General features: G+C 38.9%; 2 protein-coding genes across 2 annotated transcripts in view; both read left to right on the top strand.

The window, feature by feature from the left end:
• The first annotated feature begins 2 nt into the window (after positions 1-2).
• On the top strand, positions 3-11042 carry LOC127018412 (peptidyl-prolyl cis-trans isomerase G-like). Its single transcript, XM_050900011.1, is given in 8 exon segments — positions 3-45; positions 98-511; positions 6445-6649; positions 7713-7880; positions 8425-8509; positions 9332-9468; positions 9766-9826; positions 9828-11042. Coding segments are annotated over 8 exon segments (2172 nt in total). The 3' UTR covers positions 10887-11042.
• PHOSPHO2 (phosphatase, orphan 2) overlaps positions 456-17838 on the top strand; it is a 63070-nt gene continuing 45687 nt past the window's right edge. Inside the window, exon 1 of the mRNA XM_050900275.1 lies at positions 456-511. The gene's annotated coding sequence lies outside the window, so the exon portion shown is untranslated. The remainder of the gene's footprint in view (positions 512-17838) is intronic.

Here is a 17838-nt window from a genome sequence, read left to right as displayed (position 1 = left end):
CGATGTCTGCCGAGAGAGAGAGAGAGAGACGGATCCTTACCGACGGCAACGGCCCGGCTGTCCCGGGAAGTCGGGGCTCTTTCTTCCACCCCCAGAGAGGGAACAAAGGCGTCCACCGCCCTCCCCCAGCTCAGCGCGGCCGCGGCGAGCAGTACCCGCGGGGGCGCCGCGGCCCCAAGCCGCCCCGGCCCTGACGGCGAGAATGGCAGCAGGGGAGCAGCAGCGGGCAGCGTGCCGCGGCTGTTACAGCGGCTCGGCACAGCGGTTCGCCCCGCCCCGGGGAGCTGCCGGCGGGCGTTGCCCGCTCTTTCAGGCAGGGAGGCTCGGCCCGGCCCGGCGGCTACCTCGCTTTCTCCGGGCCGGGCCGGGCCAGGTCGGGCGGCAGACCAGGTCCGAGCAGCGGCGGTCACCGCGGAGGCCCCGGCCCAGCCCGGCCGCACGCGTGCGGGAGCCGCCCTCCTCCGCAGCCGGTTCGTGAAATACCCGTTTCCCTGTAGCGAGCACGTACCCGGTAAGAGGCTGTAACGCCCCCTCTGCCTCTCCCTTTCTGCTCCGACCTCGGCGGCTTTTCTTCCCGCTGGTTTGCCTCTGCTCTGCGCGGCCGGTGATGTGGTGTTTTGGCTCGGCCTAGCTCTGTGGGCTGCCGCGTCTCACACGTAGCACTTCATCCCGCTAGGCCTGCCTGTAGCTGGGATTGTTGGAAACTCGCCTTTATCCATTACCTGATCTTAAAAGGTGGCCCCTGGGCGCTGTTTTCCCGGAGGAAAGCCCTTGGCGGCCCTGGGAGCTGGATGAGGGAGGAGGTCAGTCCTCCCCCTCATTCCAGAAGTTCCTCCTTTGCCCTGCCTGGAAGACTCCTCGAGGAGGTGACTGCTGTGCTCGGGAAGGAGTACATCCATCTTACGTCCAGCAGTTTCACACTGTAGGGGAGGTTAAACCAGCTGTGCTTGTCCCTCAGCTTGCAGGAGGGACCTTGCCTCTGGGGTAGCCTCGCATCTTGCTCAAAGTCCTGTGCTTCCTTCAAAGCCTGTTGCTGTCGGAAGCCAGGCTCAGAAACTCAAAGGCACACAAAAGACCCATTTTCCAAACTAAAATATTGGCAAGCATCCTCTGTATAAAGCTCGCATTTTTTTTAGAACTGGCATCATTTTCTAGTTTAGCCAGTGGAGACGGGTAGCTGGGAGGCTGGAACAGAAGGTTGTGTGCAACAAAGCAAAGCTTCAAGTTTCTTGAACTTTGTTTCCAGTGGACCCCAGAACAGGGGGATACCCTGTTTAGACCTCAGGTTACTGGTGGAGGAAGTTATTATAGGAAACCCTAACTCTGTCCAAGGCAGGAACATGACGGTAAAATTTCAGCAAAGAAGCTAGGCTTGAGTGAGATGTGTGTGGACTTGGGTGTGGGAGAGTAAGTCAGCTGAGGAATCTAAAAAACAATTTTAGATCCAGATCTATTTACCGCAGATTGAATCATTGTTAGTCTTTTTGAAAGAACAGTCCAACTAAGTTGTCTTTTGTTGCCCTGCTCTTTTTGTAGTAGCTATTTACAGCTATATTGGGACCTATTTGCCTTCTAGGTGACCTTTTAAGGGCTGTGATCAAATCACATTCATATTTTCATATAACTAATTATAACATGACATTTGTTTTACAGGGATAATTGCAAAATGCTATAAAAACTGCAGTACCATAGCTATTCTAACTTTCACATCTATTAGGTTGTTTTTTCTTCCCCTGTAGATTCTGTAAAGTTGTTTTGTTTTTTTCCTATTATGGGGAGTACTTAACTGGAAGTAGGCTAGTGAAAAATGTGACCTTTTGCTCTGGGAATTTGTATCCCAGGCCTGAAAAAACTGGGACAGTGAATTTTTAGAACAATGAATAATAAAAATACAACAGTAATAGTGAGCTTTTAGCTGGAATGGGTTACATTGATGGTCAATTATATATCATGCATTCCTGTCTCAAGTTTTATTAAACTAACTTTCATGAAATACAAGCTGGGGATTTTTGAGAATATAACCAGTTCTCTGGCAATCTTTTTTTTTTTTTCCAAATGGACTTCCAGATTCATAGTATATATTCAATGTAGATCATTTACAGTTTAACTCTGACCGTAAGGTTCAAAAAGATTTTAACCACATGAAAACTGCTTCTGCCTTTCCTTGCTGAATAGTCTCAATGTTATTTCTTGTTTTTAACTTCTTGAGCAGTAGTACAGCTACAACAAGGTAACTGGGTCCCAGCACCATCCTGTGCTTGAAAACTAGTATTTATTCCTTCTCTTCCTCTGGAAAGTGGCCCGTGTCCAAGTCCTCTTCCATCTTTGGATGCTTTGAGAAGAGGATAAAGATGATGTGTAGTCTTGGACTCTGATTCAATTACTTGCTTTGCATAGCTCTGAAATTCACGCTCCTTACAAAGTGCAATAACCTCTCTCTGAGCATCGTAGTCCAAATCTGCTTGCTTTTCCTGCTGTTTTTTTGCCTGCTTTTCAGCCTGATGAAGAAAAGGGAATAACAAAGCTTAGTATTTCTTTCACAACATAACTATCACTTAAAACTTAGGGAGGGTAAAAGCTTACAGGAGATCTGTGGTGATGTTAGTTGATACTTGGCCTGCCATATCAAGAGATACATTTCTTCTCTCCCCTGCCATACCCCCCCCCCAAAAAGGGTACATTAAATAGCTGAGTGAACATCAGCATTAGCTGCTGCTCTTTGGTGACCTGCCCAGAAGATACAAGAGGGCAGCAGTAGTACATAATGGCACAGGACAGGATGTGATCTGTCATTGCAAACCAGCCTTCACTTGCACCACTGCTCTGAGAGAAGGCTGGTCCCCAACACTAGCATATGCGGAGCACATGTGATTTAAAAAAACCAAAACCAACAAACAAAAAACCCCAAACAAAACACAGCAAGCTTCCTCTCTTCCTCTCAGGCAGGAGCTAGTGCTGTTGGTTTAGATGCGTGTTTCTTTCTGAAGGAGTTGACAGGGTACAGCTCTTCTATTTACCATTTGCTGGATCTGAATTTTCTGTACTTCCATGTTTGCGTCACGTTGGCTTTGTTTCTTGGCTTTTTCCGTTTCCAGGTAGATGCGGTTCTTTTCCATTAACGCATGAAGTTCTTTTTTACCCTCTGCTTTTTCCTCTCTCTCCTTTTCTACTTTCATCTTCATCTGTATTTTACAAAATACAGACAAAAAAAAAAAAAAGTTAACCAAGGAGCTAGCCTGCTAAGCTGGAAGTCATATCTTTCAGCAGAAGCAGCCCTGTATCAGTGCTCTGATAAGCATGGTCATTGTGACTGGCCAGTGTCCAAGCCCAGGGTTTTCAGCAGCCCTGGCAGATGTGGCCCAACATGGAAGTGGAGAAGGAAAGAGGACCCCAGGAGAGATGTCAGCAGACCTGATGAAGCATGCTGATGCATGGCACCAGAGCCACCAGCTGTGGTTGGAGTAAGCAGGAATAAGAACAGGCTAGGTTTCTTACCACAGTGGCTCTGTGTTCAGCAATAGACTCAATGGCAGCCTTTTCTTTTGCTTCTTTCTCTTTGCTTTTTTTTCTTGTTCAGCTTCTTTTTTTGCAATGTCTCTAGCAAGACGATCATCTTCCCTCTTTAATGCCTCATTCATTTGTAGAGCTAATTGGCTAACAATTTTGTCCTGATGTTCCTGTGTTCGTCTGCAGAACAACATGAGCTACCGTAACATACTAGGGTACACACCTGGGTCTACCTGAAGCATTACTGCTACCAAACTCAGCAATCCTGCTTCTAGTCTTCTCTCCTCTTGCCAGACAGGCCAGTCCACCCACCCAACTGCTTGATCTCCTTGTATTCCTCCTGTTTTATTTTTTTTAAATTACATGATTTAGCAAATAAATGTTCCCTGTATTCTTGTAAGACTAGCTTTCTGTTGCAGTAATGAGCGGGATCCCTTGGTGAGGAGCCTGCTTGGCATCTTGCCATCGGGGAGAAATGTTGGGAGTATTGGCCAGAAGCAGGAGGAGAAGGAAGCTCTTAGATTGGCTCAGTGGTATCGTCATGCTGGACCCTCAATGTTAAATTGATAAACCATCCTCCCTTAATAATAACCCGATGTAATTAATTAATATAGGTGCCGAGTTAAGAAGTCAAATTATTTTTCTTGATCTGACTCAGGGACATACAGCTTACGCCCCAAAATACTTTTGTCAAGGATTTTAATTGTCTTTAATTGTTGAGGAGGTGGAGGCTTGGCAGGCCATATGGAAAATCACTGTTCCCAACACACTGCTGTAGAGCTTTGCACTTCCGTAAGTCTTTGTACTTTGAAGGGCGGAGAGATCACTCCCCCACAGACCTACTACTAAGGAACCTGTGAAAGAATTTCCTTTTTCTCCTGCGTTCCCTACTCTCCCTATCAGCAGAATTTAATTTTTAGAATAACTGTGGTTTGTGTTACATCATCAGTCTGAAAGATTTGAAAATGACTACAGTATAATTTTTAGTTTATTTACAATTTATACTCTAGCTTTGTACCTACCTACGCATTTCAGCTTCTTTCTTTTTTATCAGCTCGGCAATCGTTTCCTTTGCTTTAAAATGAGCTTTAATCCGATCATCATCTTCCATTTGTTTTTGTTCCTCTACTGCTTTGATTATTTTCTGGTCAGTTATGTGCTCCTGCATGGGCAAAATGGTCCTGATATCACAGATGAAGTTTAGAAAATCCAGGCCTGGGGTAGCAACTTAAAAGAATCACTCCCTATTCTCTCTCTTCGTGTTTCTTCCAAAGAGAGAAGAGAGGAAAGGGATTCTCAGTACTTGCGCTTACTTCTGCCTCCCTGGTCAAACATGCATGAAGAGGAGATAGTGGATATGAGGAAGGAGAAGGGGAATTGAGCATCGAACAGCTGCTTCTCCAGCCCGTTACACAAACAAATTGCTACGCAATGCAGGGAGCATTATCCCTTGCTGCCCTTCACACACATGGGCGAGGGGGACGTTGAGAAGAATGGGACTGTGCAACCCGCACCAACACATACACAGACTGTGCTGCTCCTGGCCCACCTCATCCAAAACTATCCCAGTCTAAGAGCTTAATCCAAATCATAGCTGAAGAAGAGTGTTCTATACTTTTACGTAAAAATCCAACTGTCTTTTGCATGCTGGCCAGAACTGTTCTGAGGCATTTCTAGTTAGCGTTTAGCAACGTGCCTTTAAAGATGATGAGAGAAGGCAGCAGGTCTTGACTAAATTTCTAAACCTCTCCAATCGTAAAGGGAAAGTCAAGTTAAAAAGATACTGTTGTGTTCAGTCTCAGGCTATTTCCTCTTCCTAACAAAGAAAAACGGGCTTAAAACAGCAGCTATGTGGAACTTAAATCCAGCTCTCAAGTCAAGGAGAATATTCCTTGATGTCTACAGCGGACTTCTTAATCATAGACCAGTCAAAGCATCAGGTGCCACATAACACATTTAAAGAGTATTCATACCATTTAACTGATTTACCTGAAGCGTCATAACTCGGAAGCCTAGGCTTCCTTTAGTGAAGTTTTTATAGTACATTTTTTATTGTATCTATTTTTTTCAAATTAGTGTGACTGTGAAAGAATACTTACATCACTTTTAATAGTTTAAGTAGGTCTCAGATCAGTTAAAGGGCATAAAAAGGTGTGTTTGTTCTTCGATTATTTCCTGTCAGACTAATATCAGATTGCCAGTAAGTTGCTGATTTGCAGCTCCAGCAGCCACACGAGAAATGGTGAAATGTGTTATTAAGGACTAGTCTGCTCTTTAGCAGGGTTCCTTTTCATACCAGATGGTTAGTAATGTATTTGTGTCTTTCTGTTAAAAACAAAAAAGTCCAAAACAAAAAACAACCTAAACAACACATGAAGAGCTGGAGGATTAGGACTGTTCTCTGAGCATGGTTTCACTTAGCAGGAAGGTTGGTTATTTGAATCTTCCCTCTGAGCAAAATTAAATGAGTAATCAGTTTAGTCTATGCCATTTATTTTCTGTTTCAAAAGTTCTCTTGTTTGTGATTTGAATAGATTTTATATGAAGTCAGGTTAAACCTGAAGCCAAAGAAAATATTTTTGTAAACACTTTCTAAATAAATTTTAAATTATTCTTCATATGTAGCTTATGTTGTATAAAACATCATCTGAAAACTTACACAGTTCTACATGTTCTTGACAGTATAAATTTGATACTTCAGAGCTTCGTAAATACAAAATGTTGGAAATTTCTTATGTATTTCTAGAGATATCCTTTATTGTACTTGGGAGAAACAGTGTTTTGTCCAAAATTTCAATTTGTTCTTAAGCATTTTGATGAAGTAGTCTCATGACACAATTATAAGAAGCTCAGGCAGATGCTAGATAAGTTGGTTTTTCTGAGATTTATTTAGAAGTGTTTGATATTAAAATGTGTCTTTGCTATTCTGACTTAAAGCCAAGAAAGAAGAAAAGAAAAGACACAAGTCATCTTCCTCGTCCAGTGACTCGGAAAGTTCAAGTGATTCAGAATCATCTTCTGATTCATCATCGGATTCTGAGAGTGCTTCAGAAGAGAAATCTAAAAAACGAAAAAAGAAACACAAGAAAAATTCCAAGAAACATAAGAAAGAAAAGAAAAAGAGAAAGAAAAGCAAGAAAAGGTCAATTTTGAGATTTTTTTTTTTGGTTTTGTTTTGTTACATGTACACCATACGGTACCATTTTCTTGTCCTATAACTACAGAATAGTATTCTGTAACTAGTGAAATAGCTATTTTGAAGTTTGGGAGACAATTGGTTTCCATATACAAGCTTAAATTTTTCTGGTATGATGGCAAAGGACAGTATCCATGTGCACACATGCTGCAGCTTGTAAAGGAGTGAAGGAGTGGACTAAGACTTCCGTGTATTTGGCTTGAAAAGTTGCAGGAGTGCTTGGTTTGAAATGGGTGGTGATATCTTGTTTCCCTAAATTCACTTCTGTAAAATTCAATTTCAGTTATATGCAGTGGGACTGACAAGAATGTAATATGTAGGAATAAAAGCAAAACTACACAAAAAATTAATAAATGAATATACTTAACAACATTATTTGTCTGATATGCCAAAAGTCTTGCAGGTTCACTGGAAGATAATAAAACTCAGAAGGCACTCTTGCTTCTGAAAATGTTATTTCTAATCTAATAGTTTTGCTTAGAGTTCCATGTGAGATACAAGTTGTGTCAGTGCAAGTCACATTTTTCTAAGCTAGCGGTAAAATATAAGAAATAATCACTCAGGGCAATGCTGCCTAAATATTGTTTCTATGGGACTAAGCCCATTTCACACAAGTTTGTTTATACCAACTGCTTGGAATTACAATAGTTTGTAGCCAGTTATATATGCTAGTGTAAAATCTAAATTTGACTCTCCTGATAATGTTTTTAAAAGAAAATAAATTTTTAAAAAAAGCTATATCTAAATAGAAAGTAAATGTATGTTCAGTCTTTTATCTTCATAGATAAAAAATGTTCATCAGAAATCTACTGCAGTTGTACATTTTGGAGCAAAGATATCATAGGGGAAAAAAAAGTTGCTTCTGAAATAGCTCTGTTTCCTGAGTTTCTTGTGGTATCATTGTGAACTGAATTAAGAGAATTTCTGAATTACTTAAATAGACTGAAAGGTCTTCCCTCATCCAAATAACTCACTTTCAGTTATAAATATTTTTTATACAAAAATAAAGCTCATCTAGTGAAAGTGAAGATGAAAACCCTGAAGCACAGCCATTATCTACTGTCCGTCCTGAAGAAATTCCTCCTGTACCTGAAAACCGGTTCCTGATGAGAAAAAGTCCTCCTAAAGTAGATGAGAAAGAAAAAGAGAGGAAAAGCAGAGAAAAGGAAAGAGAAAGGTAATATATCTGTTTTGAGTCTGACTACGCGCTGATAGTGGTATGGTCACATTACTGGTTTAGGACTCTAATGTTAAGTGAGTCCTTTCCCTATTAAACAGTTACATGTTGTGAGCACTGCTGGATGAAAAATGGATTTTTCAGTTTATTGGCAGCTGTTGTATTTGTCCTAGAATAGAGGCTTAGTCTTTGAAAATGGTTTTCATGAATGAAAAATTTAAAATGACTGATTCAAGGAAAAATAAGTAAAATGCACTGCAATTTCATTTAGAATTTATTGGAACTGTCCAGTCTGAATCTATAATTTATTCTTCTTTCAAAAATGGAAAAACCTGGAAATCTTGTAAAATATTTTGTGGTCACAAAATCTGAAGCTTTTACTGTGTGGTTGTTACTGTCTGCACTGATAATAAAAAATAAAATTGAATATGTGTTTTCATTTAGTTTAATTTCTGAAGAGGTTTTAAAATTGGTTTTATTTTCTCTTTGCTTCTTTCTTTGATGTTATAAACAATATCACTTTTTTTTTTTTAATTATTTTTAGTAATCTATCAAATTCACAGTCAACATACCAGAGGAGGCTGTTAGTGACCAGATCTGGAAGGAAAATAAAAGGAAGAGGACCAAGGGTAAATGTTTAAAATCTGTTCCCCAAAGTAAACAAGCTGGTAGCACAGTCTTACTGCTGGTGTTACTAACCATTTTCATTAGGATGGTTGATGTAAAAAAAAAAAAAAAAAAAAAAAAAAAAAAAAAAGGCAGGATTTATGGTGCATCATAATTGTTTTGGGGACTGAGGCTTGAAGGAAGACAACAAGGAAAAATTAATTCAATTTCCTGTTTACATACTGAGTTTATTTGAAGGAGGGAGGGGAGAAAAAACAAAAAATACTTTCTTTGTGTTATTGTAGTATTCTGTGAATTAGTAAATGGAATTAGCTCAAAAAGGGTTCTAGTGAACACCAGAACTAGTACAATGTCAGTGCCAGGAATGTGGGGAAGACTTCTCCCCTTTTTGGCAGGGGGGAGTTCTCAGCTTGGGTCTTTGGATTTTGTGAAGCAATATGCTATGCACTGCTTGTAGCAAATGTTTTTAGTAACAGAAGTCTCTATCCCTCAAATTTTTAGTAAAAACCTTAAAGAAAAAGTGTGAAGTACTGTTTTCGTGAAAGCTAAGAAGAATTTTCGTTGTTAGAAAAGTGAGTTGCATTTGTGCTAATTAAAAGCAACAGAAGACCTCTCAGCAGAGTACAAAAATCCTGAAATAGAAGTTACCTTAAAAATATATTTTTCAGTAAGTTAATAACTTGTCAATGTAAACTTGGTATGTACATGTGAAGTGTCATGTTAGGTGCTATGTAGAGTCAACTGCCAGGGATAAAAATCTTGCTTAGCTATCGCAGCATGTGAAATCCAAACTTAGACCTAGTTTTCTCTTTTTTCCCTTCAAGCGTTACCGGACACCTTCCAGATCCAGGTCAAGAGATCGATTCCGACGCAGTGAAACTCCTCCACATTGGAGGCAAGAAATGCAAAGAGCTCAAAGAATGAGAGTGTCTAGTGGAGAAAGATGGATTAAAGGGGACAAGTAAGATTATTTATTTCCGGAGTATATGCATTGAAATTTTTTTATATATTAAAAGTAATATCTGTTATCTTAGATTTTCAATTACAGTTACTTCCAAAAAAACAGGGCACTGACTTGGTTATCGCATTACTTAACTGTTTCAGATTGTAATCATGCTACTGTAAATATACAGTTATTAATACAGATGACCTAATGTGATTTAAGTTTCAGTTGTGAAGCTGTCTCAGTTCTGACTTAATTTTTCAGAGTGGAGGGGATTCAAAAATACTTAAAAAATTGTATCTTTCTCTCTCCAAGGAGTGAAATAAATGAAAACAAGAAAGATAATCAAAAAAGCCCAGGAAGAGGAAAAGAGAGAAAAAATATCAGACCACAGACAAGTTTCTGAAAGTCCAAGCAGAAGAGGGGAAAAAGAGAAGAAAAAAGATCACAAATCCAGCAGTAAAGACAGGGAGACAAGAAGGAATTCAGAAAAAGATGACAAGCATAACAAAAGCAAGGCCAAGAAAAGAGCTAAATCTAGAAGCCATAGTAAAAGCCGAGAGAAATCAAAAAGTAAAGAGAGAGACTCTAAGCACAGTAGACACGATGAAAAGAGAATAAGATCAAGAAGCAAAGAGAGAGACCATGAGAAAGGTAGAGAAAAAGAAAAGCGCTATGATTCTAGAGGGAGAGATAAAGAAAGAAGTAGGAGCAAGGAGAGAAGTAAAAGGGCAGGCTCAAGAAGTAATGAACAAGACCATAGGAAGAGTAAAGACAGAGAGAAACGTAAGTCAAGAAGCAAAGAGCGTGAGCATGCTAGAGGAAAACATAGTTCCAGCAGTAGAACAAGGGATCGAAGCAAAAGCCGAGATAGGGGTAGGAGAGGAAGATCGAGAAGCAGAGACAGAGATCGCAGTAGAAGTAAAGACTATTCAAGGAATAGAGCTAGAGAAACAAGAAGAAGAGGAAGATCAAGAAGCAGAGAAAGGAGAGGTACACCAGATAAATACAGAGGAAGAGAAAATAGGAGGAGGAGAGAATCAAGGAGCTCAGAGAGGGAGGAAAGTCAAAGCAGAAACAGAGAGAGATATTCAAATAGAGAAAGTAGAAGCTCATATAAGAGGAATGATACTGAAAGCCAAAGGAAAAGGCGTTCAAAAAGCCGTGAAAGTAGCAGTCCTGAATCCAGTAAAGATAAGAAGGCTAGTAGAGATCAGGATAGAAGTCCAGACTCAAAAAAGAGACCAAGTAGCAAAGAGAGAGAATCGAAAAAATCATATTCACGCAGCAGTAAAGAAAAGGAAAAGACCAGATCCTCAGCAGAAAAAGAAATAAACCAAAAATCAGAGAGTCAGGAAAGAGATCATGCCCCTAGTAAGGATAAAAAGTCTGATCATGAAACAAGTCCTGGAACAGATGACGACAGGCACGGATGAGTTTGTGGACTTAATGTTTCCGTTGTCTCAAAGTTTTAGAGACATTTTGGGGAACGCCTTTTTTTAAGATGTGGACTTCAGTTTGGTCTTTTGATAATCTAAAACCTGGATCATTTGTACTGCTAAAGTTTTAATAAACTTGAAATGAAAAACGAATTATACGTGTAATACAGTGTGCTGTGTTTTAAATATTTCATTGGTTTATGTATCCCTCTTGTGTGTTGGCAGCTAGAAAGGTAACTTCTATGCCGCATTTATTTTTTACCTGATGAACTTAGTTTAGTGCAAACAATGGCTGCCTGTGAAGAAGGTTGTTTCATGTGTGAAGAAGAAAGCTGCAAGTATACTACATGTCATCTTAAAGCTAGGCGGATGTTGCAAGGTGTCCATCACTCCAGTGTTGCTACATCTGTATCAGTAGGTATAAATCCTAAGGAAATTAATTTCTAGAGGAAAATTACATTGGGTTTTTTTGTAATCACAAAGTTAATTAAGTAAATTTTCACTGTACTTCTGTCACTGCCGACAGTAGAATTCATTCATGCTGTAGGGCAGTCATCTGTGTTTGGGAGTTATTTCTTTGTCCTAAAAAAAAAATGTTTTGAAGTGCTCATCAGTGTCATTTTTTCCCTGTTAACTCCTTTTTCTGTTCCATGCTTTCATGTTTGTCTACTGCAGAAAATTCAGCTTGGATGCTTCAGACTATCCTGCCTCAGTTGTTAATTACTGGATGCACAGAGGTGAAACATTACCAGAACTAACAGTCAGAATAAGGAACCAGGAAATCCTTTCTACTCTTGCTGCTTCATAGCAGTCCATGAGAAAACTTGCAGCTCTCCAATACTGTTTTTTGGGGTAGTTGAAGCAGAATCTCAAGTAATGTTTTAAGACAGGCTCTTAATTTTTTTAAAACAAAAATTCGCTTTCCTCCCTGCATCCCCTCATTCTGAAGACTGTACTGTGAATTCCTCCTCATTCTCTACTACGTGTGTGTCTTCCTCAAACCAATTCCCTCCCTTTTCTGCTTTCCTCTCCTGCCTCTAGGACCCACCCCTGTTTGTTTCTCACCACCACACCTTCATATGAAAGAGAAGGAGGTTGGCTTGTGTTTGCTGCAGGAGCGATCACCAAAGAGCAGCCGGTATGTGGTAACTTCATGTAGTGGGCTGAGGGAGGATAGATTTGGTACAAACCCCAACACTTCTTTCGGTCCTTTGAACTATTCACACCAAAGGCTGGTAAATCTTGAAATTCCTTAAGAGAAGTGACAAGCATTAATGTAAAGCTGTGTCAAAGCAAAACAATGTTTTAACAGTTGATTTTTTTGGCAGATCTTTGAGTGTATGACACAACTTGTTCTTACTGTCTTTGTTACAAGTTTGTCAACATTTTTGCTATATAACCCACTTTGTGATCAGTGTGTGTCTATAGCAGATTAGCAGAATTGCTGAAACTTGGCTTGACATTGTGATCCAGACAGTTGTTATTCTAAAGGAAAACAAATAGTTATGTCTTGAAAGCAAAAGAATATACAGGATTGTGAACAACATAAGCAACCTTTTTAAGGGAAGAAAACTAGAAGCGTGTAGTGTTACTTTTTAGCAGAATAGTTAGTGGAGCTGCTTTGGCTATCAACTTTTTTTTCCCCTATGTTTTAGTATGAATTTTGCATTGCAGTGGTCATTTTATGCAGAATGTGTAAAAATGTTTCGCAGGCCCATGTGTGGGTGGATGGTACAGCTGTTACTTAAGAGAGCTTATAGGAGTGAACCGAAGACCTGTATAGTGGATCTGTTCTGTGTGAAGCCACTCTGTATGACTTTGGAGAAGTTGTAGTCCTATTTTGGGGGACTATTGTAAGAAAAAGCTAGGAAGTTATGCTTAAGAGAATTGTATGGCAGCTTGGACAAAAGCTTCCTCGGTGCATTTATGCTGTGCTATGCATGCCATGTGCTTCAGACTCTCATTTAAAAACTGTTTGCAATGTTCATTATTTTTTATGGAGCCAACACACAAGCAAACTATTGCTGAAGAAGTATGTTTGCACTACTGAGAATATTCTTGCCAATACCACTGAAGCTCATATAAGCATGCAAACAAACAAAAAACCCTCTCAACTATATTGAGTGCTGTGGAAGAGGGAAAAAAATGCAAGCAGTCAGCAATAAGGCAATCCACAGGAATTGTTAAAAAATGTTACAAAATCTTTAAAATCTCAAAATGGAGATTATATCCAATTGTAGTTTGCAGTTGTAACTAGTTATTTCAAAAGATGCGCTTGTAAACGCTTTCATATGGATTTTTTTCTTTGTTACAGTTCAGAAAATTATTTGTACAAATTAAACGAGCTCTAGTTCTTTCATAGCACATTAAAAATTCATCTGAGTTGGTGGCACAAAACTAATTTTCTTGTTTTTAATGTACTTTTGTAAGAAGTTGGTTACTTTTAACTGCACATGGTGGGATACACTTGATCTCTTGATGAGTGCATGCCTTTCCTGTATCGTATTTGATGGTGAATTGTTTCAGTGCCAATCACTTTGTTTAAACTGAAACACAACAATTGCAATCTTGTAAGAGGGAGGATTTGCCAGACTTGTGCTTTTCTTTATCAAACTGGAAATTGAGAATGCTGATGAAAATTCAGTGGGATTGAAGCAGTGTCCCATAGACAGCAAGATGTCCCCAAGCACCAGTGAGCTCTTGCTGCCTTGTGGGGCACTGACTACTGCTCTTGCTGTCCTGGAACTGTTTCTTCCCTCAATGGCAGAGCTCTCCTGTTCCCAGCCTCACAGTAACCGCCTTGTGCTGTAGTCACAGTGTAGCTCAATGCCATCTTTGGCAGCTGCATCACAGGTCGTTGGCTTTTGGCTTAGAGAACGGAACTGGAAGCATATTTGAAAGCAATACTTATGTGTACCAGAGTAATCAAAACAATGCTCATGGTCTTTCCTTGCGAATGGGGAAAAAAGTAGTACATTTTGAGAACAGCTTTTTCTGTCAGTACCCCAGAACTGAGCTTACTCCAGAGAATATGTGAACCTCAAGACTCAAGGTAAAATGAGGGCAGGGAGTACTGGACTAATTTTGTAAGCATATGTTTAAGTGTATGTACAGGCTTGAAATAATTTCCAAAGGTTAGACATGCATTCTCTGTTGCATTGACAATAGCTATTGACATTTTACTAATACCATACAGCCTATGTATACAAGCAATGCTGAATTTAGTATTGGCAGTAGCTTTCCAAACTTTTATCAGAAAGAGACTGTTATTTCATGTTGGATTTTCTGGGTACTGCTATTAACTCAGAAGCACAAATTTTTACTGAGACTGGGTGGATATAATGTAAGGTTGTGTAGACACTGTTACCTGTAAACGATGTGTTGCTGTCTGCTAATTCTTTGACACAGCCATAGTGTTTCAGTTGTTGCTTTGTTTTGGGGGTTTTTTTTTAAGGGGAAAAAAAAAAGGCTATGGTTACATTTTAACCCTTTGTTCTATCCAGTTGTCAAAATTTTAACCTGAAACTTCTCACTTGCTACTTGAAATCCCACACTAAGGACTTTTCTTGCAGTGGCCTTTGTCAGATGCGCTGAAGAATTTGCAGTGATCCCCTAACAATGTCTAATTTGTAACAGTGTCAGTCTGGCAAGTGGATTGTAGATTAATGGAAACATAAAAGAAGCAGTCCTTTAGCCGCCTTTCCTGGAACTGTTCATTTATTGTTGATTTATTGAAACAAATAAAGTATTTTTGGACACACTTTCTAGGGGCATAGTAGACTCATTGCTTGTCTAATTGACAAAATGTATACCCCCACTTTTAGGACTTTTCTTATAATAGAAAACCTAGAGATATACATACTATGCTTTATCAAAGACCTCTCTTTTAAATCATCTATATATTCTCTCTCTCCAGTACTTGAAGAACAACTTTGTGAGAAAAGGCACTAGTATTTTAGCAGCAGCCATGAGTTAAATTTTTTTTTTTGTTTGGGTCAACTTAACCTGGAGGATACCAGTGACAAAATTAATCTTCACACTTGTAGAGTCAATCTGATAGAATTGTAAAGAACTATTACTTGCACTTCCCTTCTTTCGCTGAAAATAGTAATTTTTCTAATGCAGTATTTAACTAAATAATTCAAGAAAATGCATATCAAAAAGTCTGTGAACTCTGCATTTTGTAAAATTTGAATTTGGTACAATTCTGCAGTTGCCTAGCATAAAACTTTAGCTTTCCATTTTGATGCATATGTACTTTTAGTATAATTCTTATTTCTTACCCTTGAACAATTGATGTCGTTAGGAACACCGTTCTAACAAAACTTGTGTTGCATAAAAGCAAAAAGTAATATTCACCTGCTTTTAAAAAAAAAACAAAACAAAACTATCATACCAAAATAAGTTTTCTAATTTTAGTATGATTTCACAAAAGGAAGAGCAGTAATAAAATATAATAAGTGGTGAGTTTAGATAGTAAAACTACATAAAGGTAAAGGTACCTTTCGTTAAAGAATTAAATTGGTGTCCTTCCTTAATCATAAAGCCATTGTTCAAATGAAACTAATAGGGCAGTTAACATGAATAAGTTCAGAGGACACATCTTAAACTGCTAAATATGCATATGATTGGTTTTAAATTTATATCTGTATTCATATAAGTTCTAACACTAACATTAAAAGGACTAAATAAACTGAACTAATGCAGCACCCTGACTTTGAATTGAAATTTTGCAACATGCAAAGCACTTAAGGAAACCTGCTATTTTTGGCAGGAAGTTAGACATTTCTACATATCCTGTACATATTCCTATAACTGTATCTAAAAAGTAGTCAGTGTGTGGCTTTAGCCATAACTGCTAACGAAAAGAACGGTTGGAAGGATTGGAAAGAAGTTAGGCCTATTAATTTATGATCAGTGGTAAGAGAAACTAGCTGATAACTGGTTTCCTTCACCAGTTAAAAAATTGTGGTTAATTATACAGGCAGTATTGTGCATGTAGTATTTAGCAGAGTATTTGGAAACCTCAGTCTTTTGGTCATTTTGTAATTTGTAGTTCCCAACAGGGAAGATGATCGAGTTGTGAGCTGGGAGAATGAGTTCTTGATATGAAATGTACAACTTGTATATTAAAGTACTTCTCAGAAATAAATGCTTTTTTGCATATTTGTTAGTGTATTCCATATGTCTGCCCTGTGTGCCTCTTGTAGTATTAGCGTCTTCTTTATTTAGAGTAATATTCACCTTTAAGTCAGATAGTGCAACCTGTGTGTGTAAATGTGCTTGTGAGTGTCAAATCTCCAGGCTTTTGAAGTGCTAGTACTGTTTGTACAGATTTACAAGACATGGTGATTTGATGTCGGGACACTACCTCTTCAGTTAAACCAAGATCTGTACATTTTTACTGAAGATGTGAATAGTCAGATTTTTATTCCATGCTAAATTGGACGATAGTGTTGAGTTATAGATGGAATTAGAGTTTCTACTACAAAATGACAAATGACAGTCTATTCACTACCTATATATTGTAACATATATAAATACATACAGCCATGTAATGGAGCTGATCTTCACTAATTATCTGATTATCACTGGTTTTTTTGCCAGTTGCAAACTTTGCTAGTTGCAGACTTTGATCTTGTACTTACACAAATACAACAGTCGTGTGTGTGTGTGTGTGTGAAGCAGAATCGTTTTCACTAGTTATAGAAGAACTACCTGCTTGATGATATTTAAATGTAGTGGTAGGACAGCTTACAGTCAGTTTAGAACTGAGTGAAAGAAAAAGTTTTGATCAAAAAGTCACCTACAGCAGTATCCCAGCCAGGCAACCTGGCTCTGCTGGCAGCACAGTGCTTACGAGAAAGCAGGAAAGTGCTTTTCCCATTCCCTACAGTCAGTTTAGAAACCTGAGTGCTAGATACACACAGTCTTGCTGCAGACATCTCTTTCCCATAAAGGATTAAAGACTCGGCCAGTGCCACAACTTTCTCAAGACAGTATTCCTATCTTCCATTGCATTCTCCAAAGTAAGAGTAAGTAGAAAACTGTCACAAATAAAAGGTACACTCAACATGGATCTTATCGTTACAGGCAGATGTTTTTAAACAGCTTACTCAATTTTATTATTTCCTCAGTAAGATTTTTTTTTTTAAGCCAAAACGTAAGGTTTCAATTAAGCCTGGAGGCCCAGCAATATTCAAGTACAGTACAGATGAGCTAACAGTTTACCTTTGGTTGTTACCTCTTGACTTCCTCGAAAGTGAATCTACTGCTTTGTTCCATAATAAAACTAGAGTAGTTACAGGTACAGTTGCAAGCTATGGCTTGGTACTTGTTTCTTGCGCTGAAGTTGAGTATAGGCAGGTTCTGGCAAATAGCATGCCTTGTAACTTGCTCCAGAGTTAGCTTCAGCTGTTAGGCACTGATAGGTTTTGCAGGCACATATAACTTGTAAGGAGACAGTGGCTAGTTTCTTACGGCTTAGTAGCTACTTCTGTAGTTGTCAGATGTATTTCTGAAGAAAAAAGAAACAGAGTTTAAGTCTTACTGTATAATTAGTAACTACTGTACAAATAATTGTATATGCACTGATAAGTTGTAATTGAAACTAATGCAGAAATACTTGTCCTATAGCAGTAGTGTAATACTAAGCTTTACCAAAGATAGTCCAATTTTTCCCTTGCCCACTATGCCACTGTACCAGTTGCTGGATTTGTTATTTCCCAGATCTTAATAGTCTCGTATCTTTGATCCTGTCTCTGGTCTGCTCAGTAACTATTGCTTGCTTCTTCCAGTACATGTTGCTGCCTTCTAACCTTTGCCTGTTTTTCCTTTACATAGAAAAGGAGTCAGACCAGGTGCTACTCATTTGAGAGGGGCAATTACTATTATGTTAACAGAGATGTAATGTTGAATTTTATTGGACCTGCAGTTCTGATGTTGAAGG

This window comes from Gymnogyps californianus, chromosome 7, assembly GCF_018139145.2.
Source record: "Gymnogyps californianus isolate 813 chromosome 7, ASM1813914v2, whole genome shotgun sequence".
NCBI classification, from domain to species: Eukaryota; Metazoa; Chordata; class Aves; order Accipitriformes; family Cathartidae; genus Gymnogyps; species Gymnogyps californianus.
This window is presented reverse-complemented; position numbering and strand designations above follow the sequence as displayed.